At 42.7% G+C, this 24,740-nt stretch overlaps 1 protein-coding gene across 1 annotated transcript in view; it reads right to left on the bottom strand.

The window, feature by feature from the left end:
• The window catches only part of Dmgdh (dimethylglycine dehydrogenase), a 101,154-nt gene that overhangs the window by 20,759 nt on the left and 55,655 nt on the right, over positions 1-24,740 (bottom strand). Inside the window, exons 6-14 of the mRNA XM_045134451.1 lie at positions 20,822-21,070; positions 18,607-18,805; positions 15,579-15,748; positions 14,909-15,062; positions 13,109-13,274; positions 12,372-12,502; positions 10,504-10,721; positions 8,724-8,881; positions 6,443-6,502 (exon numbers count right to left, since the gene is read on the bottom strand). Of these exons, the coding sequence (XP_044990386.1) occupies positions 6,443-6,502; positions 8,724-8,881; positions 10,504-10,721; positions 12,372-12,502; positions 13,109-13,274; positions 14,909-15,062; positions 15,579-15,748; positions 18,607-18,805; positions 20,822-21,070 (1,505 nt within the window). The remainder of the gene's footprint in view (positions 1-6,442; positions 6,503-8,723; positions 8,882-10,503; positions 10,722-12,371; positions 12,503-13,108; positions 13,275-14,908; positions 15,063-15,578; positions 15,749-18,606; positions 18,806-20,821; positions 21,071-24,740) is intronic.

The raw sequence follows: 24,740 nt of genomic DNA, 5'->3' as shown, positions 1-24,740 counted from the left end.
CCTGGGCAGATTTTCAAATCTGGTAAGGTCATTCTGGAAAACTCCCTGTTGGGAAAGTGACCCATTGGCCCAGGTTAAAGTGATGCCCTTAACTCCTCTTATCCCTGCTGCGCTTGGGTTTCCCCACTAGAAAGGAGGAGGGAGGGCGGTGGTCTCCAGGGACCCTTCCAACTGGCGTTCTGTCTCTACAGTTTTCCTCTACAGTCGTGGTGAGGATCAGGAAGAGAATTCTATTTGCTTTGAAAGGAAAGAACTGATTTCACACAAGTGTAAAATCCCAGGCTTTAGGGTTTGTCAGTCTTGTTTTGGCACCAAGTATAAATGTTCCTGGCATTACCTGCCTAGAATGGGGCATCATTACCTATAAAGGTACATTTTGCTAACAGTTTCTGAAGGGTCTCTTTCTGTACATTAAGTGTCTGGGCAACACTTTGCTTTTTAGGCATAGGACTTGAATGATAAAGTTGTACACTTAAGTCTGGAATGTTTGCAAGTTTTTTAAGAACCTGTCTCACAGGACAGACTTCCAAGCCACAACAGTGTTGTGAAAGCACCAGGTAGGATCTAAGAAAGAGTAATCCAATCTATTCACTGCCTAAGGAATTACACTATGTCACTATGATGAGACTGGTACCACCTTTCCCCCTTATTGAAAAGTCTTGGCTCAGGTAGCTAGAAAGCAGCCCTGAGGGTGAGGGAGGCAGAGGGGGATTCTGGGGCGGGAAAGGTTTGAGTGTGGTCAGGACAATGGAGGAAAGGAGGGAGTGGGGAAGGTTACCCAAGACTAAAGACATTATGCACAAACTATATGGAAACCTACTTCTTTGTTAGCTAATTAAAAATACAATTTTTTTTGGGGGGGGGTTTCGAGGTAAGGTTTCACTCTAGCCCAGACTGACCTGGAATTCACTATGGAGTCTCAGGGTGGCCTCGAACTCACGGCGATCCTCCTACCTCTGCCTCCCAAGTGCTGGGATTAAAGGCGTGTGCCACCACGCCTGGCTAAAAATACAATTTTTTAAAAAGAGAGTTTTGGGAGCCAGGCATGGTGGTGCACACCTTTAATCCCAGCACTCGGGAGGCAGAGGTAGGAATATTGCTGTGAGTTCGAGGCCACCGTAAGACTCCATAGTGAGCTCCAGGTCAGCCTGGGCTAGAACAAAACACTACCTTGAAAACTAAATAAATAAATAAATGAATGAATAAGAGGGGGGGGGAGTGTGTTTTGGAAGAATTTACTCTGCAAGATAACGTTATGCCCAGAAGCCATGGATTATTATTAAAGGAACAACCTTCTTCATGCTGGGGTGGGATACCTCCCAGTGAGCTGTTGGTCAGTGAGGTCCCTGAACAATACAGGCTAATGCCAATGCTTTTGGTTGCCCACTAGCACTAAATGGTAAGATCCTATTGATGAAGACACCATGTTCTTTGGTTTCAGGGCACTGGGAAATCAAGCTGGACCTGAGCTGGAAGCTTCCTCCTTGATGTCATAGTGCTGGAAAGTGCTAAGCATCCTGCTGGGGGATAAAAGTCATCAAGAGTCTCATCCAGCAGCAACTTCGAGAGCTACACAACCAGCCAACCAGGAGAGCTGTGCCCACTGGTGCAATAGTGCCATGAGTGCCACAGGAGTAAGCAACTGCTTGCTAGTTGGATTGAGTACTGTTCGACAAGAGAGAATTCATTGCTGGCATTGAAAACCTAGTCAAAAACTTATGGCTGGGGAGGTCAGAGGCCTTGGGCAGGGAGTAGGGCAAGCTACAGATATGTTGTGCCTATCAAATTGCCCCCTAAAAATTTATGCTTGGGCTGGAGAGATGGCTAAGCAGTTAAGACATTTGCTTGTAAAGCCAAAGGACCCAGGTTCCACTCCCCAGGATCCATGTAAGCCAGATGCACAAGGTAGTGCATGTGTCTGGAGTTTGTCTGCAGTGGCTGGAGGCCCTGGAGTGCCCATTCTCTATCTGCCTCTTCCTCGCTCCCTCTCTCTCTTCCAAATAAATAAATAAAAATTAAAATAGGGCTGGAGAGATGGATTAGTGGTTATGCACTTGCCTGTGAATCCTAATGACCCCAGTTCGAGGCTCGGTTCCCCAGGACCCACGTTAGCCAGATGCACAAGGGGGTGCACATGTCTGGAGTTTGTTTGCAGTGGCTGGAGGCCCTGGAGTGCCCATTCTCTCTCTCTCCCTGTCTCTCTCAAATAATAAAATAAAAAATGAACAAAAAAATAAAGAAATTAAAATATATATCTATAGATTAGTGCTGTTCTCATTTTTGTTCAGAGAAACGTCTTTTTGCAGATGGCAGTGTCTACTCAAACCTCATGCAGGTGCTGGTAAGAATTTACAGTTAAGTGCCCAACACTAAATGAATGTCTATCACACCCTGCAAGGTTCAGAGAATGCTGTCTAGGAGACGGGGGCAGGGTAAGAATGCAACAGGCAATGGGGAGGAGTGCTTTGAACGCTGTCTTCCGGATGGGAAGCGGCCACTGCGTTCATGATCTCACAGCAGCTACAGTTGCCTGCACAAGCCCTGCACAACACTGAGCCCACAAACATGCTTCAATGGATAACGGGAGAGGAAAAAAGAGACAGTAGGACTAGTTGGAAAGAAGAGGTTCGGCGAAAGGGAATGGAAGAGGGAGGACAAAAGAAAAGTCAGGGGAGGGGCTCAATGGTAGAAGCGCTTCTTGTGCAAGCATGAGAGCCTAAGACCACCTGTGCTTGAATCTATACAAACAGAATTGTACAAACAGCTGGGTGTGGTCACATGTATCAGTAACTCCAATCCCACAGGGGAGCAGAGACCCAATAACCACTCGAGTTCACAGAAGACTATACAATATGCACATGTATGGACATTGTCAATGAAAAAGTTAAGAAAAGAAAGTCCTGGCTCTGTTAAGGCCAGGCCCTTGGGCTAAGCGGGCCTTTATCCAATGCAATCATGAAGAATTAACTTTGTAACACCTGGATGAGAACCAAAAATTCAGTATCATAAAAATATGCCATCAATCAAGATTAGTATCTATCAAACAATTTTTTGAAGCTTGGCATCGGTTATTTGATTATACCATTTAAAGAGCTAATAGATACATGATCCATACTTGCTAATAATCATAAATTTTTACAAATTCAAGTTCTATATGAAACTTCCATTTATCTAGGCATTATTCCCAAGCAATAATATCCAAAATACTGACACAAAAGCATCCTTTCTCCATCTACCTATTGGTGGCCAATAGCAGAATATAAGTGCATTCAAGAGTCAGCCATTTTTATCCTTATTTTAAACAGCCAAGCTCAGACTTCTGTCATCACAAGGAGCAATCTGCTGCTAGGATCTGCTCGAATTCCAAGCACCTGATTTCTCTGATCTGGAGGCAGATGGTGCATCATAAAAATAAAACCATGGAAAAATGTACAGAAAGATATTCCCTTTAAAGCCCTCTAGGAGGTTCTTTCTCCCAAAATCCACCTCTATAAATATGCACATTTTATGTTAATATTTTAGCTCAGAATTTGAGAACTAATGCAAGGCATTAAAAAAGTTTTCTAAGCCAGGAATGGTGGCACACGCCTTTCATGCCAGCATTTGGGAGGCAGAGGTAGGAGGATCACTGTGAGTTTGAGGCCACCCTGAGGCTAGAGAGTGAATTCCAGGTCAGCCTGGGCTAGAGTGAGACCCCACATTTTAAAAAAAAGTGTTTTAGGGGACCGGGGAGATGGCTCTGTTGGTAAAGTACTTACCACACAAACAAGAGGACCTGAGTTTGAATCCCTAGCACCCATGTTGAAAAATGGGTGTGGTGATACCTGCCTATAATCCCAGTGCTGAGGGAACAAAGATCTAAGGATTCACTAGGGCTTACTGTCTTGTAAGTGAAGCCAAACTGGTGAATTCCACATGCAGTGAGAGACCCTGTCTCAAAAAAACAGGGCTGGAGAGATTCCTTAGTGGTTAGTGCTTGCCTGCAAAGCCAAAGGACCCAGGTTTGATTTCCCAGTATCCACATAAGCCAGATGCACAAGGTGGCACATGCATCTGAGTTTGTTTTCAGTGGCTAGAGGCCCTGGAGCATCCATATTCTCTCTCTCTCTCTTAAAATAAACAAATACGGGCTGGAGAGATGGCTTAGCAGTTAGGGTGCTTGCCTGAAAAGCCTAAGGAGCTATGTTTGACTCTCCAGATCCCAGGTTAGCCAGATGCACAGAGAGGCAAGTGCAAGGCCACACATGACCACTAGGTGGGGCAAGTGTCTGGAGTTTGATTGCAGTGGCTGAGCCCCTGGCGCACCAATTCTCTCTCTGTCTCTCTCTCTCTCTGTCTCAAAATAAATAAATAAATGTTAAAAATAAAATAAACTAAAATGCAGGGGCTGGAGAGATGGCTTAGCAGTTAAGGAGTTTGCCTGTGAAGCCTAAGGATCCAAGTTCAACTTCTCAGTACCCACATAAACCAGATGCACAAGTTGGCACATGCATCTGCAGTTGCTTGCAGTGGCTAGAGGCCCTGGCATGCCCATTCTGTCTCTCTCTCTCTCTCTCTCTCTCTCTGTGTACATATATATGTATGTATGTATGTATAACACATATATATGTGCCTCTCTCTCAAAAAATAAATAAACATTAAAAATAAAATAAATAAAATGCAGAGCTAGTAAGGAAGATACCAGTGCTGACCTGTGGCTTACACACACACACGCGCGTGTGTGTACACACACACATGCACTCACATACATATGATTAGGCATAACACACACATACACACAAATACAGAAAGGTTTCCTTCACCTGATTTATGTACACATATTTATATTTTTTTCATAGGATGGGAACACAGCCCTTAGCTTATAAGCATGATAGTTTAGTTTGGGAGCCATAACAAGTGCCTTAAACAGCAGCAGCTACCATCCTTAACCCAGAACCTTACTAACAACCACAAGCCTCTGGAGTGCTTACTGATCCTCAAGTGCTGCTCAGTGACACAACCCCCCTTACATTTGGAGGACCTGTGTTGATGGGCTGGGCTGAATTCACTGACCTCATGGTATGGTTTCCACAGTAACTAGATTGGGCCATGCTTCTCAAACCCTAGGTGCACGAGGATCCCTGGAGGGGTGACTAAAACACAGGCTTAACTTCCAGAAATCTGTTCCTAGTAGGTATAGGAATAAGACTGGGATCTGAATTTATGTTCATGCTGACCTGAAACTTACTCTGTAGCCCAGGTTGGCCACAGATTCAAGGTGATCCTCCTACTTCTGCCTCCTGAATGCTGGGATTAAATATGTGAGCCAGGGCTAGAGAGATGACTAAGCTGGTAAAGGCGCTTGTTGGCACAGCCTGGTGGCCCAGATTCAGTTCATTCCTCAGGCCCCATGTCAAACCACATTCACACAGTGGCACATGCGTCTGGAGTTCGATTGCAGTGGCAGGAGGCCCTGGAGCACTTTCTTTCTCTGCTTGCAAATACATACACACACACACATCGTCATCACGCTGGATTGGAATTTGCATTCCTAACAAGTTCCTAGGTCATCCTTTGAGAACCACTGGTGTAGTGTTTCCTTTTGGCATGTTAATAATATAAATTATGATGTTTTGGCTTCTCAGTAAATGTCCATTTTGTACTGAACACATTAGAAATGCATCACTTGCTTATGTTCAGATGCTATTGTGACAGACAACACGGCTTCATGGGCACTTACTGGACCCGCCTCACACTTGGAGCATGTGGGGAGAGCCAGTGGCGCAGACTGTCTGGGGAGCTCATGGCACCCTCAGGAGTGAAGCACAGCTTCTAGAAGAAACAAATGCCTGCTGAAACCCATCTGATAATCATTTCCTCGTTACCAACTTATCTTGGGATTTCAGACTTAGCATTCACTGGATTCTGCTCTCTTAAGCCAATAAGCAAACTCCAACAGTTTGAAATGATACAGTTATGGCAGACGAGGGGCTGAGTAGGGAAAGCCACACAGGCGTAGAAACCTGACTTTGGACCCCCAGTGCACACAGAAACCCTGGATACGGTGCAGCAAGCCTTAACCCCAGCTCTTGGGAGGGAGGAGGAGACAGGATCCCAAGGTGCCCTGGCAACGATATTGGTCGTACAGGTGAGTACTGGGTTCAGTGAGAGACCCGTCTCACTAAACAAGGGGCAAAGCAACCAAGGAAGACACCAACATCAACACCTGGCTGCCACATGCATTGACATACATGTGCACCCGAACCTACATACATAGATGCATGCCACACATAAACACGCACAGTTATCACAGATGACTCCTATGGCGCTGTTGACCAGTGCTCCACACTTGCGACAATCACTTTTCCCGTAATCACACTTGGTTAAGTTAAAGCTTGGCTCTGTCACCAAACACTTGTAATTCTAACATTTCCTCTAAGCACACTTTGGAATGTAAACATACCTTATTTAACTTGACAAAATAGTCCAGTCCAGCTTCCAAGGGGTTTGTATCACAATTCATCTAAAAGGAAAACACACATTTCAAATCTGAAATGAGTGCAAGTCATTTCAATAACATTACGTTCATGTATTCTTGTTTTTAGGAGAGAGAACATTTTGTGATTTTTGAGTAAAGGTTCTGAAAAGGGCTAACACAATGGTCCTTAAGACAGTTTTTTAATTCAAAATTCAAATGCAGTCTTTTGGCAAATACTGTCATTTGAATATAGCAAATATAGAAATTACAGTTTGTTTCCATAGTTCTTTTATTTTAATAAACATTTGAAGGATAGCACAAGATGTTCCACAAACAAAAATTTCATGTGTTTTATGTAATATTTTTACATAAGTATGTTTTGAAAGGTTATTAAAGAATTTTATTTATCTTACAATTAGACAACAATTGGGGTAAAAAAGAGAGAAAAGCAGATGGTAGAAAACTGGTTTTTACAGAGCCCAGAAAAAGAAAAATAGGTTTGAATCTCAACTTTTAAAACATGGTTGAATCATTATAATATATCCCAATTCTGGGTGAAAGCCAATATTTAGTAATAGACCTGAGAGAAGCTAATAGGTTTTGTTTCTTTTTTAAAATTTACTTGCCATCTCTCCAGCCTGGGTTTTGTTTCTTAATTTTGTTACTATCGTTACAGTATTGGAAGTGGCCTAATGCCCCTAACAAGTAGTCAGACTTTTAAAGACAGCATAGTACTTAGCAACCAAATAAACATAAGATTAAAGGTATATAATTTTTTCCTATTTATTAATCAAGTTGAGCCACTCTGAAGCCTATTTTGTGGTGCAGGGGATTGAACCAAGAACTTCATGCTTTTTAGGGACTGGCTATGTCCCCAGTCCCTAAAATCCTTTTTGTAAAGTTCTGGATTTATGTTTCACCACTAGAGGGCGCGATGACACTGCTGGAAAGCAGAGTGCTCTACAATGGAGTCCAGCTCCTGAAAGAGGACCAGAGAGAGATTAGGAAAAGGGAAAAGATCAAAAGCAGAAGGAAGCAGCAATGTTTCACTCCCAAGGGGCTGCACCGCCCCGTTATTGCTTGGGAGCATGAAGATGGAGCTGTCTTTTTTTGTGGGGGGAGGGTCAGGGGAGGCAGCTAGCTTCACCTAAGGCCCAACTGAAGTTTGTGTCCCTTGGTAGAACATGGTAGACCTGGCCCATGGGCCTCTTTGACTCCAAACCCACAGTCTGAATGCCCAAAAGCCTTATGTGGGCTTTAAATTAAATCTGAAATTAAATGAAATGTATCATGTGTTTGGCTTATAACAAACCATATCTAAGTTAATTCTGGAAGATAAATATTACATTTAATTGAAAAGCAGAGGTTCTGGGGTTCTGCCTAATAGCTAGGATATGCTACAAGATCAATTTAAACCTGAGGATCTCCACTCTAATATTCACTATTTGCCACTATCCCCTATCTCACTTCTCAGACCTAAAACCTCAGTCTCCCCCAAGGAAAGAACGCACTGGAATAGTTAAGGATCCAATACTGTCACTTTGGAAATAAAACAGGAATATAGAATATGAATTGCAGTAGTCTGAACCTGGTGGTTCAGTGATTCTAATGTGATTGTATGTAAGACAGGAATAATGATAACAACAGCATCTTAAACACTTGAGAAGATAGGTTGCATTGAGCATATAAAAATATTAAAGCATTATGCAACTAGAAACTCGTAGCTAGCACCATTAATGGTGGAGAAAATTAGACACCACATGTTGGACCATGAGCACTGCCTCCCAATAAGAAAGAATTTACTTCCCGCTTTGTGCCATGAAAGAAGAAAGTGAGGTAGACAATGCAACAAAAGAGGAGAAGACTGCAAAGATAGATGTGCAGGTACTGTGAGCTTCTGGTGTCATTCCTCAGGAATGCTGTCCATTTCTTTTTGAGACAGGGACTCTTGCTGGCCTGGAGCTCACTAATTAAGCTAGAGTAGCTGGACAGAAAGCTCCAGGCACCCTCCTGTCTCTGCCTCCCCCATGTGGGATTACAGGTGTGCACCACCATCTCTAGTCTTGTTTTTTTTTTTTTAAAATGAGTACTGGGGAACAAATGAAGGGCCTCATGTGTGCAAGGCAAGCCCTTTACCCACTAAGCTATCTCCACAGCTGTCATTTCTCTTACAGCCAGAAATGAAATGAATACACTTCAAACCAGCCCTCAAACAAAACTCAGAGAGAGCAAGCATTAGGTTAATGAAGATGCTAGCATTCCACACCTCAGATCCCCAGGCTCTGAAAGCTTTCTCCAATCTTAAGACATTTAGAGCATATGTTCCAAAATTGTCGATCCCGTCCTCCTGGCCAGCATTCATGATTAAGTCATAAAGCGCTGCAGAATCTTCTCGTTTGTGGTACAGCTCCCATCCCAGCTCACCTGAAACAGATGCACAGAACCACACTAGAGTAAGAACAGGGATTGCTAGGTCTACCATAGACCAGCCTACATACAGCAGGAGAAATTCTGCTCATGCAATGGAGACAATGCCACGAGAGCCCACTGCAGAGCAGCTGGCCATCTCACAGGGTCATATGCATGCAACCCAGACCGCTGCACAGAAGGTGGGCGGAGCTAGCTCTTCTCTTGCGACAGAAAGACTGTAATGCAGGAATTACTCTCATCCCTGTACTCCAGCTTCATCATGAGGCTTCACTATCCTCAGGCAATGAGATTAGGTGAATAATTAACATGGTACATTTCACTAAAATAAGGGGTTCAGCTGGGTGTGGTGACAGACACCGGTGGTCCCTATACTCAGAAGACCAAAGAAGGAAAATTAGGAGTTCAAGTTCAACCTGGGCTAATGAGATGGTATCTGAAAAAATAAAAATAGAAAAAGACAAGGGGTTTAAGGCTTAGACATCCCAACTCTCAACCCCAAATCAAGTCTTAAATATAAATATATTTTTTCAAATTTTCTTCATTATGGAATAGTCATAGTTTTTGGCAGTCTTTGCTTGTCATTTTTTCATTCATCCATGAGCAACAATGTGGGGCAAAACCAACCCAAACAATGCTGCTTTTTATTTATTTTTATTTTTTTATTTATTTTTTTTTTGTTTTTCGAGGTAGGGTCTCACTTTGGCTCAGGCTGACCTGGAATTCACTATGTAGTCTCAGGGTGGCCTCAAACTCTCAGTGATCCTCCTACCTCTGCCTCCCGTGTGCTGGGATTAAAGGCGTGTGCCACCACGCCCGGCCCAAACAATGCTGCTTTTTATTATGAGCATTTTCTTTTCTTTTCTTTTCTTTTCTTTTCTTTTCTTTTCTTTTCTTTTCTTTTCTTTTCTTTTCTTTTCTTTTCTTTTCTTTTCTTTTCTTTTCTTTTCTTTTTTTTTGCCAAGGGTGGGAGAAGTTAGAGTGGAAGCCCAGGGAAGAGCTATGGCTTTCATGGTGAGTATGCTCTTGGTCTCTGTTGCCAAAGGCAGATGGTGATGGGCTCTTTCAGGACACCTCCAGAGGAGCAAACAGCACGTGGAAGTGCTCCTTCAGTGAGGGAGCCAAGCGTGTCCAGAGAAGTCAGATGTGAGCCCAGAGGGCGAAGGTGGAACTGTAGAGCTTTCCTTACTCTGCAAGGGTAGGAGGCAGTGAAGATTTCCCAGCAAATATCCCAGCGACCAGATGGGCAGGCGCGTCTCGGGCCATACTCTCTTAGAAAGCTCATGCATTCAGGATGGGCTCTGAGTGGGGCTCTCTGGTAGACCAGCCTGAGTGTTCCCCAATAGTCTGCTGACCTGGCCACTCCACCCCCTTTTCTTTTCCTCTTTCCTTATCGACCTTTCCTAATGGAAGCAGGGACTCAAAATGGGTGGAGCCAAGCTAATGATTACGCGTGACCTAGAGACTTGTCTTTGAGTTGAGCAGAGAAACCTTGCTTCACACGCCGAGACAATAAATGGATACTATGTATGTGTGCGTGTGCATTTCTGCTATGTATGTGTGCGTGTGGTGTCCCTTTTAAATGTCAGACTTACCCGAGGTAACCTTTGGATTCTTACCAGTATAAGAAATCCTGATAGCAGTGACAGGAATGTTGGCAACTTTTAAGGATTTGGTTTGAAGAAACTTGAAAACATCATCACTAAGATCTTCAGAAGTCAGTTTCTGCAGGACCTTTCTTGCACATGGCCCTGCAACTCCAAGGACTCCAAGCTCATCAGTTCTGTTTGTAATTTCAACATTATATCCACCTTTGACTGCTACTTCTTCAATCCATCTGCATTTGAGTCATAAACAATATGTAAATGTTGCTTGGTTCATGCAATTTGCCAACTAATTGTCAATGAAGGCATGCTTCATGCTTGTAATTATCAGGATGTCCCCAGAGGATGATGGTACATAGCCACTTGGTTCTTATAGAAACTGACTCCCAAGATGCTAAGTGGTTCTCTTTAAATTACCCATGTTTAAATTTGAGGGCCATTTTTTTTTCCACAGTACAGAGGATCTTTCCATTTAAATGAGCTTTGATATACAGTTCTTATAAACAGTGAAAGCTCTATTGTATTTAAGCTAATGGCTCCATTCTTCAAAAATTAATTTAAGCCCAAATTTGCTCTAATACTTGTACACAGAAGGCACACTTGTGTTGCTGTTGGTAATGTACCTGCCACTAGACACACCATTGCTCTGACAATCACAAGGAAAAGATAAAAATTCTAATTTCAATTTCTCAATCTTGATGAGTTATTGTACAGCAGCTATGGGGCTGGTTGATAATTTATTGAGCAATCTGTGAAGCTATGCAAGTCTCATAAAATGTTTGTCTAGATTTGGGGAAAGTGACACCCAATATATCTAGGAGGAGGCCATAAAATTTGGATCATTTTACAACAAAGGCAAGAATCTGTCTGCATCAGACACTGATGAAAAAATAATGTCCTGAGTATTTTGGTGATACTACAGACTATAGACTTTATAGAAGACTAAAAATATTCAGACAAAGACTTGTTTGGGGGACTGGGGAAATGGCTCAGCAGTTAATGTGCTTGCCTGCAAAGCCCATTGACCCAGGTTCGATTCCCCAGTACCCACATAAGCCATATGAACAAGGTGGCACATGCATCTAAAGTTTGTTTGCAGCAGTTAGAGGCCCTGATGTACCCATTCTCTCTCTCTCTTTCTCATTTTATCTTTCTTCCTTGCAAATAAATAAATAAAAATATTTTTATTTTTATTTTTTATGAGAGAGAGAAATGACAGACCAGGGCCTCCAGCCACTGCAATTGAACTCCAGACATGTGTGCATGCATGACCTTGTGCATGTGTCACCTTGTGTGTCTGGCTTATGTGGGATCTGGGGAGTTGAACATGGGTCCTTAGGCTGTGCAAGCAAGTGGCTTATCCTCTAAGCCATCTCTCCAGCCCTAAATAGAAATTTTCTTTTTTAAAAAAGACTGTAGTTGGCAAGTCAACAATTGAGCTCTGAGTCAAAGGAAACAAAATGTCCCAGATGGAGAAGATAAATGAGAGAGTAGCTGACTCAAGTGGACTGAATATGGGCATCAGAATAGAACACATTGACCTGAGTAGGTGATCTTAACCCAGACCCTAGTTTCCTCATCTGAAAATAAAGATAATATATACTTTGCAAAATGTTAAGAGAATTAATTGAGCTTATATCTAAAAGAGTTTCAGCATGCTGGTGATGTTTAATAAATGAGAGTTGATATTATTAGAACCAGCAGATCCAATGGGTAGGTAACCTCAGGAGGGGACTTTGTTTCAAATATTCCTAAAAAAGACATGAAATTGATTCAAAGGATGAGGCTGAAGAACTTTCTAAGTTCTGGTAAAAGAAAAGCTTTATATAAAACTGAGTCAATGTGTAATGTGCACAAAATTATTTTACTGGCTGTAAATTTACCTAAGATCGTGAAGTTCTGACCCAGAACCAGTTATCAGTAGAAACTCTCCAGGAGACTGGTGAGAAACGGTCAACTCCGCATACACTCGACCTTTTGGCGTTAACATGTGACTTATGTTTGTAAAGCCAACCTACACAGAAGAATTTAAAATTACCTCTGGACGAATTCAACATGTTACACATTCTTTTCTTTTTTTCCTGGTTTTTTGAGGTATGGTTTCACTCTAGTCCAGGCTGACCTGGAATTTACTATGGAGTCTCAGGGTGGCCTCAAACTCATGGTAATCCTTCTACCTCTGCCTCTCAAGTGCTGAGATTAAAGGCATGTGCCACCACGCCCGGCATGTTACACATTCCTTAATACATGTAAATAAAAGCATGAGTACTATAAACAAAAAGCCTCCTATTGTTACCGTTTATATCGATTATGTGAACTATCTAAATCCAAAATTAACTTAAGACTTTTCAACTTAAACAACTATCAAACTATTTATCATAAAATTACACTTCAGGTAATTGCAATCAATTTTAAATTCTCCTTGACATAATTAAGCAAAGTCATTAGGTTCTTATATGATAATGCACTCAATACAAGATTTAACTGTGGAAATCAGCTGTATACTCTCAGAGGGAAAGTTCTTGGGTTTATACAGATATCATTAAGTGAAGGGAAAAAAAACATTGGATTTTGGTTTTTGGAAAAGAATGGGTCAGAATCCTGGACCTTGTCTATTTACCTTTGGAATAACATTTGCAAAGAGATAGTCCAACAATGTAATGGAGTCTTGGCCTTTGATGGTAAACTTGCCAAATGGTGTCAGGTCAATCACACCCACTTTTTGCATAACCTGTTTATACTCAATGCCCACCGGCTCAAACCAGTTTGTACGGCGGAAACTTGGCCTGAAACACAATATGTAGTGTTACAAAACAATTGTCATTCATTGCCCAAAAATTATAGAGTGAGAATATCTCAATAAATTTTTCCATCTAAAAATTTCTGTGTGAGGCTGGTAAAATGTCACTCTACTCTGCAAGCTACGCATGTGTGTGTTGGAATCTGACCTTTATAAAGTTACTCATCTATTCATGTGACCCATTTTATAGTGAAATAAGTATTCATTAACTAGAAAATAAAAGACAACTCTGGATTCTCAGATCTGAAAGAACATAGAGGGAAACACCTTGAAGGGGTTTTCAGCTATGGTTGTATGTTAGTGTCACATATGACATTTTTTAAATACAGTTGTTGGGCCTCAATAAATTAGAATGGGATGGTGTGTGTGTGTGTGTGTGTGTGTGTGTGTGTGTGTGTGTGTTGCTTCTCAGGCATTAATGTGAATACAAATTAAGCTCACTTGTTAACATCCAGGTTCTGATGAGAGGCAGGGCACTATGGTCTGCATTCTATCAGACTCCTGGGTAGTACTCAGACTTTTGGCCCATACCTAAAGTAAGTAGGGTCAGGCTTAGCATCTTTTCAGAGAAAAGACACAAAGTGACTTCCAGGACCTTTGCATCAGTTCCTGGCAGAAATAGGTCTGGAACCAAGGTCTCCTGGCACATTTACAAAAGAACCTTTCTACTTTACCAAGTGATATTTTTAACTTCAGAATGGAATGATGAATCTGCAAAAATTTTCAGTAGTTTAATTATTTTAAAAAAATAGTTCAAAAAGAAAAAGACAAGAAAATCCTTAATCCATATCCAAACAGCACAAAGTCAAGATCATTTATCTGAGTCACTTAGGAAAAACCAAGTCAGTCTTCTGCCCCCGCATTCTGGCTTGGCTGTCTCTCGAGCCAAGTCCGCCCATCCCACCCTTCTCTACACTTGGCACCATTTAGACCTGAGTTTAAAGTAGAGATCAGGACCTGTTTAAGTCAGCAAAAAGATAGCTTGAAAAGAAAGGGAAGCTGATTTCTAGATTTGCTATTTGTTTTACATTGGTTTACGGAATTCTTGTGAGAAAAGAATGCATAATCACTATTAATTCCAAGGACAACATTGACAATACTTCACAGGAATCCAGGGACCTTTTTGGTGGCACGCTCTTGTGTTTGAGCTTAGCCTGAAACGCTAAGCACACAACCTTCCCCAGTTTACCAACTAACTGTGCATGTTTGCCGGGCTCATCGCGTGCATGCGCACTGGAAAGCAGATGCTTTCTGCCCCTTTATGATAGGCCCGGAAACTCACTGGCAACCCAGATCCTTTCTCTTTGGTGCTTGCACGCTAGGAGATTTCACCAAGTATTCAACGCCATTGCAAACCTTTAGGATCCACCCAGAAGCATGTGGTAATGAGGGGCAGGAGGAAGGCTCCTGCCAGGCAATGCCACGTGGAAGAGGTTTCTCCAGAGCCTGCGGACGCCATCGGGGCCAGACCAGTGCCTCACTGCCAGTGATCACTGCTGTGGGAGTACCCGCAGGGCTTCTGGGGTGCAGTGCGTGAGGACGTGGGGGTCCCAGTGCCCAGGCTGCCCCCCATCTCTGCAGTCACACCTCAGGTCAGAGCCACAGCCACGTCTTCGCTACCTGTACTCAGCGTCCTGGGCGGACTTGTAGAACCAGTGCGGCTGCTCCCAGCCTGCGTGGAACCCCATGGAGCACTTGGACCTCAGAGTTTCGTAGAGCCCGCTGACTCTCTGAGTTGGCCTCCCAGCAAACCGTTCTTCTTTAGGATAACCAACTGAAAAACAAAATCCGTATTTCAAACAACTTCTAACCAAAATGAGAAAAATATGTTGAAAGGATTTTAAAAACTAGAAAGCAAAATCCAGAAGAATATATACACATAGGTATAGGTGCATTTAAATGTATCTATGGAACAAAGCTGTCATTTATAGTGATCAAAGGTAAGGCTAAAATACAAATTTTTGGCGGGGTGTGATGGTGCATGCCTTTAATCCCAGCACTCGGGGGGCATAGGTAGGTGGATCACTGAGAGTTCGAGGCCACCCTGAAACTACATAGCCCGGGCTACAGTAAAACCCTACTTCAGAAAAAGAAACTTACGTGAGTGCTAAGCCCAGCTTATTAAATATATGCGGTCACCCAAGTCCCTGCTGTGCCTGAGCTGCACAGTGCTGCCCTGAGTCCCTCCCAGTGCTGTCCCTCAGGAACAGAACTAAGAGTGTCCAAAGTCAGAGTTTGTGCAAGCGAGCTCTGCAAGCTCTTTGGAGACAAGAGCAGATGACTACTTCACCGATATTGTTGAATCCATATGATTCTCTGGCTTTGGCCTCCGTGTACTGAGTTGTAGTCCATTTCCCGTAGCGATTGGGATCCAGTTCTATCAGGTCAAAAGGTGGCTCTCCCTGTAAGATCCACTCGCTGAGGTATTTTCCGACCCCGCCAGCATGGATGATGCCATATCTTCAGAGACAGAGACAGACCATATCACTAACACGTGTGTTTTTCAATGATGAATGAAACATGTCCAAAGAGTGGTTTATGCTTTTCAGACCACAAATAACATTTTCCTCTAAAAAATTCAAGTGAATGTGGGTTAGAGGGGTGGCTTAGCAGTTAAGGCACTTGCCTGCAAAGACAAAGGACCCAAGTTCAGTTCCCCAGGACCCATGTAATCCAGATGCACAAGGTGGCACATGCTTCTAGAGTTCATTTGCAGTGGCTGAAGGTCCTGGTACACCTATTTTCTCTCTCTCTCAATCTCCCTCTTTTTCTCTGTCTCACAAATAAATAAAATAAAAATAAATCAAATAAATACATGTTTAGGCATCTAATTAACTGTACCTGTTTTGATAGTTAGTTGGTTTCTGCAATTTCACAACTACCAACACATAGCCTATAACTCCTGGGTAGTAAGGGTGCTCACTGTCAGGAAGCCGGGACATGGGCAGTGCAGAGGGAGGGAAGCAAACAGCATCTGTGCTTGGTGCTTGGTGCTTGGTGCTTGGTGTTTCAGGGCCTTCCCTTCTTAAGGGTGATTATCCTAAGTGGTAGAAAATTCTGTGGAAGAAACCTAAGGAAACTGTGGGAGGTCCCCTATCCGTTGCTTCTGAGACACAGTTTAGTTGTGAGCCTCTTAGTGATGGCCTCTCTACGTGGTCTTTCACCTTAGCAGTATTCAAATGAAGAGGCACTCACCCAGGACTGGAAGGAAGAGCTAGAAAAGAACATGGCCCAGGCAGCCCCTCTAGTTTACCATGAATGGGTCTCTTGGACAGGCATGTCTGGTGGTTTTCTACTTCCAGAAGACGATGCTTCAAAACCACAAATGGGATGTTTGTGATTTCAGAATCAGTTTTCCACTTCTGCCCACTCACTCTCACCTAATAAAGGCCTTTGCTGGGAGTTTTCTGTGGTTAAGTTTGAGGAACCAAATGGGCGGTGAATTGTGGAGAAATAACCAAGCGTAGGAGCCCCATAAGCAGACATTTAGATGCAAGTACCCCAGTCAACCCTGGGGTACTGTGATCCCCAGGACCACAATGAGAAAAGCTTACCAAAAGAACTTCAGTGTCCTCAAAATGCAGTGACTTATAGCCAGCACTAGAATTCGGAGTGTGGAGAAAAGTAAAAATGCCAACTTTCTCCATAAGACACCAATTTTGCTATTTTAGAAAAATGAATTTTTTTTAAATGTTACAGACCTGTTTCTCAAGAAGAGTAAGAAGACAGAAGTTTATACTTGCCTGGGCAGTGTGGCATTAGGCCCAGCACAGAGCTGGAAATCATTAAATATTCTTTAACAAATGGCCAAATAAAATGAAGAAGAGAAATAGAGTATTAGGGACCATGATATGATGCTGAAATGAGTTTGACATCAATACTCAGCAAATTAATGGAACAAATATTAAAAATGAAACATCAGTGAGGCACTGGAATCATAAATAGGAAGCAACCAGGGAATTATAAAGAAACAAATCATGTTGGACAAACACAAATTAAGGTGAGGAGAATGTACCTGATATATTACATGTTATATTTTGAATTATCTTTGTCACATTGTGTTATGAAAACATTCTTGTACAATTGGGGCAAATTGACTTATCTGAAGGTAATAGCATGAAAAGAGACATGAATGGAAATGGTAAGAAATATACAAAGAGAAAATTTTGAGAAATGATCGCTTTTCTGTGTTATAATCTTTAAAACGTACACACGTTGGGCTGAGGAGATGGCTCAGCAGTTAAAGGTGCTTGTTTGCAAAGCCTGCTAGCTCAGGTTAGATTTCCTGGTACTCATGTAAAATCCAGACTCACAACGTGAGTGGCAAGAGGCTCTAGTGTGTCCGTTTCCACTCTCTCTCAAAAATAAAAATACCTAGGGCTGGAGAGACGGCTTAGCGGTTAAGCGCTTGCCTGTGAAGCCTAAGGACCCCGGTTCGAGGCTCAGTTCCCCAGGTCCCACGTTAGCCAGATGCACAAGGGGGCGCACGCGTCTGGAGTTCGTTTGCAGAGGCTGGAAGCCCTGGCGTGCCCATTCTCTCTCTCTCTCCCTCTGTCTTTCTCTCTATGTCTGTCGCTCTCAAATAAATAAATAAAAAATTTAAAAAAAAATAAAATAAATAAAAATACCTAAAGCTAAAAACAACTTCTACATGTGACTAGAGCATTAGCTAATCAATCAGTGCTTTAGAATGGAAGTTGGGGCTGGCGGGATGGCTCAGTGAACACTCCTCACACAAGCACAGGGACAGAGAGCACCCGATCCGCCCTGCGTTTGATTCTCCAGCACTCACATAGACATCTGCGTACACTCATGCATGCTGCGACCCTAGTCCCATGGGGAGAGGAGCCTGGAGGATCAGCAGGGCTTGCTGGTGAGCCAGCCTGACCAAACAAAACCCAGTACCCAGCAGCTCTGGGTTCCATGAGAGACTGTATCTCAAGGAGCCGCACAGATGAGCGAAAAGCAGAGGACTCCTGACATGCCCTGTGACCTCCACATGTGCCCACGGGACATACACACAAGTGTGCTCACACACACGCATGCACACACACACGTGCATACGCCACACACGCCATATATACCACACCATGTATAGTACGCACAGAAATGCAAAAACAAAGAAAAGAGCCTGAATTTTTGTGTCTCTTGACTTATTTCTTGGCTATAAGAAGGAGAAAAATCTTACCTCCACCCTACCTCACCGCTATCCCCTGCTACTTCTTTTCCACATTTTCCTTTTCTTGGCCTGAAACTATGTGACTAGACTTAACTAAAATGTTTCTACAATAAATGCTGAATTGAGAAGTGCTACTCACCCAAAGCCAATAGCCACCCAGTAGTTCCTGACGCCCTGATGGGGTCCCACCATAGGCAGAATATCAGGAGAGTAGGTGATAGGACCATTGACAATGTTGATGATGTCAGCTGTTTTCAAGACTGGAACCATTTCCATGGCGGCTTCCACGTGGTTCATGATTCGGTCCAGGTCAGACTCAAAGAGTTCCTTTCCAAAACCTGGAAGAACATGCACAGGTGAGTGTCTGAAGTGGTTTAAGTCTCTAAAACAAATTCTTACTAGGAAGGGTCCATCTATTTCTTTAAAAATCTAAACTTGACATTCACTATCCACATATAATAAGGTAGCCATTACATAATTAAGAATAATGCCATTCTTAAGACAAAATCACTTTTAAATTAAACTTTAGATATATGTATATTATTTCCAATATTGAATCCTAACACACATTAAATAATAATTTGGTTTGCCAGGTGGAATGTTTACTCTTCTATCTGATAGGTAGTCTATTTGATGCCCCTAGGTGTGGGCAAATAGGAATTTAAACTCATGCCAGGATGCTGGTGAAAACAGATCACTGCTTCAAGATGTAGGGTGGAGGATTCTGAACCTCTTTTTTTTCTAAATTATTTATATTTATTTGTGAGAGTGAGAGAGAGACAGAGAGAGGGGAGAACGGGCGTGTCAGGGCCTCCTGATGCTGCAAACAACTCCAGATGCACATGCCCCCTTGTGCATATGGCTTATGGTGGGTCCTGAGGAGTCAAACTGGGTCCTTTGGCTTTGCAGGCAAGCGCTTTAACCGCTAAGCCATCTCTTCAGCCCTGTTGTGGACCTCTTTAACTCCCCTTTTTAATAGGAGGTCTGCTTCCTGTAGCCTGCTCCCCCAGGTACCCATGAGCTAGAGTTCTGGGCTAACATGGAGGGCTTAGAGAAAACCCCTCTCCTTGTCCTGGAAATCACTGCGACAGAAAGCAGGGTTGGGTGAAGGACCACTCCGGGGATTCTCCACGTGGCATCCAGCCGGCTTCTCCGGACCCCTCCTGGGACCGCCAGTCACGGCAGCAGTGAAGGGGTGCAGCAGTCACAGGTGACCAGAGCTGCATTGACACAGAGGCACCAATGCCAGGAGCAACTCACAGCCTGGCCCTCCCTCCAGTTGGCTTACTTACATATTTTTTATTTGTTCAGCATTTATTTGGAGTAAATGCTACAGTATGAGCAGAGCCAGGAGGGCATCCCAGCCTTTAAAAGCTCTGGGATCCGGAACAAAACTGATCAGGACCCACTCAGCCTCACCAAGGCCAGCAGATGCTGGCCAGCCCTGCAGGAGGCAAGGTGGTCAGAGAGATTTTAACTGAGAGACAGAGAGAAAGAGAGAGAGAGAGAGAGAGAGAGAGAGATAGAGACAGACAGACAGACAGATTCATTCTCGTTCCCAAGCAGCTTATCAAAGTGTAATTTTAGAAAGCAAAATGTCCTCTGTTTCTTTGTGTTCCCTGAAATATTTCATGCTCCAATGATGTATTAGCTCCCTCTTCAGGTTAGAAATTGAGGCGCCTGTTTAAGCAGCCCCATTCTTAATCTGGCTCCATGGAAATGTTTCTTGGGCGAGAGGGGAACACTGGCCCATCTCTGCCGCAGAACTTGAAAGAAACTCTAGTGACTCCTGACCAAGAAGCTCAAGGAAAAAGAGGGGAGGTGGGAGGTTGGTGTGGGCAGGTCAAAATGTCCCTGGGGGCTGGAGCAATGGCTTAGTGATTAAGGCACTTGGATGTGAAGCCTAAGGACCCAGGATCAATTCCCCAGTACCCACATAAGAAATCATTGTGAAAGAAAGCAACGTCAAAATGAAGGACCCCTCTGGTGATGTTCTACATGCACAAGGTGGAGCATGCGTCTGGAGTTCCTTTCCAATGGCTAGAGGCCTAGTGTGCTCATTCATTCTCTCCCCCACCTCTTTCTCTTACGTGCTTTCTCGAATGAATAAATAAATGAAATATTTTTAATGTCCCTGAAACTTTTTCTGCTTCTCCAAGACCACTGTGCTTTCTCTCTTTCTTCACTCTTCATATTCAAAGGGACTTACATAGTCTCCTCCTATTCCTCACGAGCACTGGTCCCAGCATCTGATGATGTGGTATTATAATACCATGTCATTCTCCAGCTGGCTCCAGCCGTGGAGAGGTTGAACCATTGTGTCTGATGTGAGCGCCTTTATTTGCTGTACCCACCTGGAGGAACGCCATGGGTGACCCAGGAGTCCTGAACTTTCATCTTCTCCTGACTTTCATAGGGGCCAAACAAAAGTCCATCCCTTTCCTGTCGGAGGTAATAGGACCCTTCCAGGTCACGAAGCACAGGGAGTTCTCGTTTCAAAGCCTTTACTTCAGGAATAGTTGACGTGATGACATACTGATGTTGAACAGGGATGAGGGGGTGTTCTAATCCAATCATCTTGCCTACTTCACGAGCCCAAAATCCTTAAATAAAAAATCATTTTAAAATGTTACCACATTTATAAATATACCTATGACACGGATCAGGTGCTTTACATTAGGAAACATTCAGAAGGTTTGACTCCTTATGGAAAAGTCGAAACAATGTTATAACATCTTTGCTGTTTCGGCTTTATTCCAGTGCTGGGGATCAAACCTAGGGCTTGCTAGGCACTACTAGGCACCACTACTGAGCCACATCTCCAATCCCATAATGCCTTTTAACGCATGTGCATGTTTATGTTTGTGCAGCTGTGCGTGTGTGAGGGTGACAGGAACATGTGAGCATGTGTTTAGAGGACAGCCTCAGGTCTCAACCTCAGGAATGCGATCCACTTTATTTTCTTTGAGGCAAACCAAACAGATTGGCCTTTTTTTTTTTAATGAGTGAGAGAGAGAGAATTGGTGCAACAGGGCCTCCAGCCACTGCAATTGAACTCCAGATGTGTGTGCCCCTTGTGAACATGTTCGACTTGCACTTGTGACAGGCTTATGTGGGACCTGGAGAGTTGAACATGGGTCCTTAGGCTTTTCAGGCAAGTCCTTTAACCACTAAGCCATCTCTCCAGCCCCATCCATCTTTTCTGAGACAGGATATCTAGTTCACTTAGAGGTTCCCAGTCAGATTAGATGGGCTGGTCAGTGAGCTCCAGGAACCCTCCTGTCACTATCTCCCCAGTAATGGGATTACAAGCACATGCCTCCACATATAATATTTTATTATGGTAGTGGGGTTCAAACTCAGATCCTCATACTTGCAAGGCAAGCACTTTCTCACTGAGCTATCTCCCCAGTCCTTTGATTTTTTTTTTATAATTGCAAAATTAAATGAAGGAGAAGATAATATTTTGTATTATCCAGTTTTGAAGATATCTGAAATCCAAGGGAACTCCATTTCTGAAAAAGCATTTTAATTATGTACAAATATAGCTGCAAAACAACCCAAAGACTTTATTTGAAAGAAATAAAAAGGAATCCAAATATATAACATATACACAGGCTTATAAGAGAGATAGTAACAGGTGAACCCTACTTGTAGACAGAGGCAGTCAGATGAAGGAAGAGATCAGTGTTGATGTGATCAGATAACACAGCACAGGACAATGTCCTCCAGCCAGCTCTTCGACTTCCAGACACTGTTCTCCCCAATTTGTTTGATGCCTAAAACCCCACAGGTTCATGACTCTTCCATTAACTTATAATTTCAGACTATCTGTACTTTAGAAGAGATAGCATGTGTTTTTCTTTTTGTTGATTTTTTGAGGTAGGGTCTCACTCTAGCCCAGGCTGACCTGAAATTCAGTATGTAATCTCAGGGTGGCCTCAAACTCATGGTGATCCTCCTACCTCTGCCTCCCAAGTGCTGGGATTAAAGGCGTGCACCACCATGCCCGACTGATAACATAAATTTTATCTGTTACTTTTCAACTTCAGTTTGAGTGAGTTTGTAAGACCCTTCCTTGTAAATGGCACAAGAGTACTGGAGTCACAGAAGGCACCATAGTGCTGACAGAGGAGTACTTTACACTGAAACATCTCTATCACACCTTCCAAGGCTCAGGGTCCATTGCGGAAGAGGTGACAGAAAGAATGTAAGAGCCAAAAGAAGGGTAGGATTCCTTACAATGCACTCCTCCAGACACAAAATAGCTTGGATATTCATGACCTTGCAGTACCTGATACTACATACACAGGACCATTATAACAGGAGGAAAAGATGATGACATTAAAATGAAAGAGAGACCGAGCCAGGCATGGTGGCTCACACTTTTAATTCCAGCACTTGGGAGGCAGAGGTAGGAGGATCACCATGAGTTCGAGGCTACCCTGAGACTACATAGTGAGTTCCAGGTCAGCCTGGGCTAGAGTGAGACCCTACTTTGAAATATATATATATGTGTGTGTGTGTGTATGTGTGTGTGTATTATATATTATATATATGTGTGTGTGTATATATATATGTGTGTGTGTGTGTGTGTGTGTATGTATGTGTATATATATATATATATATATATATATATATATATATATATATATATATATATATATAATTGAGAGGGGGAAGGGAGAGTAGAATTACAAAGGGGAAAGTGGAAGGAGGGAGAGGGAGGAAATTACCATGGTTTACTATCTACAATTGTGGAAGTTGTCAATAAAAAAATAAAATTTAAAAAATGTAAGCACTGAAAAACAAAAACAAACAAACAATAAAAGAGTATTGGAGTCAAAACCCAGGAAGGGTGGGGTCTGTCCCTCAGTGGTAGGGACTTGCCCAGCATGTGTGAGGGCCTGAGTGCCAAACCCATCACTTTAAAAAAAAAATGCAGGAAGCAAAGGGGAGATTGGGTACATCAGTGGGCAAGAAGTTCCCTAAACAAACATATTTCATGTCACACCATTTCCCCAAGTTAGAACTGCATTTTATGTGGCTGAAGGACCCTGGATAGTTTCTCAGGATGACCCTGAGAAGTGAAACTACAGCCCAGAGGGGGTAAGACATGTCCAAGGCCATACCAGGAGATCCTGCAGTCACTATGCCTTATTGGTTTTCTTACTGTAGCAAGACTTTATTGTATGTAGGTATCTATGTACTTGATTTTTTGAGACAAGGTCTCGAGTATTTGAGACTGGTCTTGAACTCTATGTAGCCAAGGCTGTGTTTGAACTCTTGGTCCTCTGGCCTGAGTGCTGAATTATAGGTGTGTTGTCCCAAACCCGGCAAGCAAGACCTTAAACATCCAAGACATATTTCCTGGTAAAAGGGTATTTTAGGATCCAAACACTTAAAGTAATGTTTTGTTTTGTTTTTTACAAGGGTATTATATGGACTTTGATGGATTGTTTGTAGGAATGGGTTTGGCTGGCTATTTTGCTTCATAATAATTTTGAGTAATTTTTCAGAGGATTAGAGAATCACATTTAAGGTACTGATTTATAGGTGAACACTGTAACGTTTAAGTTCAAAGCTAGACAGAGAATCAGTTACATGTCAGTTTGGGAACCAAGATTATGAGTTTGTTTCCTCTAATTACCAACACACATTCATGCTGTGTTCTGTGGTTCTTGTTTTGGCCTAACAGCTGAGTTGGTCATGTTTGTATAATCACACCAGAACTGGCTGCCCATTTGTAAACTAGAAATCTAACCTGTGGGCAGCGTTAACAATTCAGAGATGTTTAGTACTGCTAGTAGGAAAGGTATGAGTTGCCAATGTCTTTGTGGGGAAAAAAAAATTGTAAAGCCATATATTGTAATTATATAGACTAGAACAGTTTTAAATAATAAACATTAAAACATTTAGGCTAGCAGTTCAAACTACTGCAGTGTCCTCAATCTACTTGTTCCAATTAAAAACATAAATAGAAGAAAATAAGTTTTGTCCTATTCAAACATTTGTGCACTTCTGACTCCAGTTGCTTGCTTGTTTATTAATGCACTTCATCATTACAATAAAGTAGAAATGTGTGCACACATCTCATATAACTGTACTTCAAACCGTATGGCAAGCTCTCTGCTGCTTTTAATTTTATCTCTGAAAATATCATACTGCACCTAATGTATTTTGATCATACGCAGCCCCCTTTCCCCTCTAATCCGCCTCTGGCACCAGCTACACGCTTTTCTCCCAACCAAGTCCTTTTCTGCCTTCATGTCT

The sequence above is a fragment of the Jaculus jaculus genome, chromosome 14 (genome assembly GCF_020740685.1).
Source record: "Jaculus jaculus isolate mJacJac1 chromosome 14, mJacJac1.mat.Y.cur, whole genome shotgun sequence".
Classification (NCBI taxonomy): Eukaryota; Metazoa; Chordata; class Mammalia; order Rodentia; family Dipodidae; genus Jaculus; species Jaculus jaculus.
The sequence above is the reverse complement of the archived record's forward strand: the minus strand, read 5'-3'. Positions and strand labels throughout refer to the sequence as shown.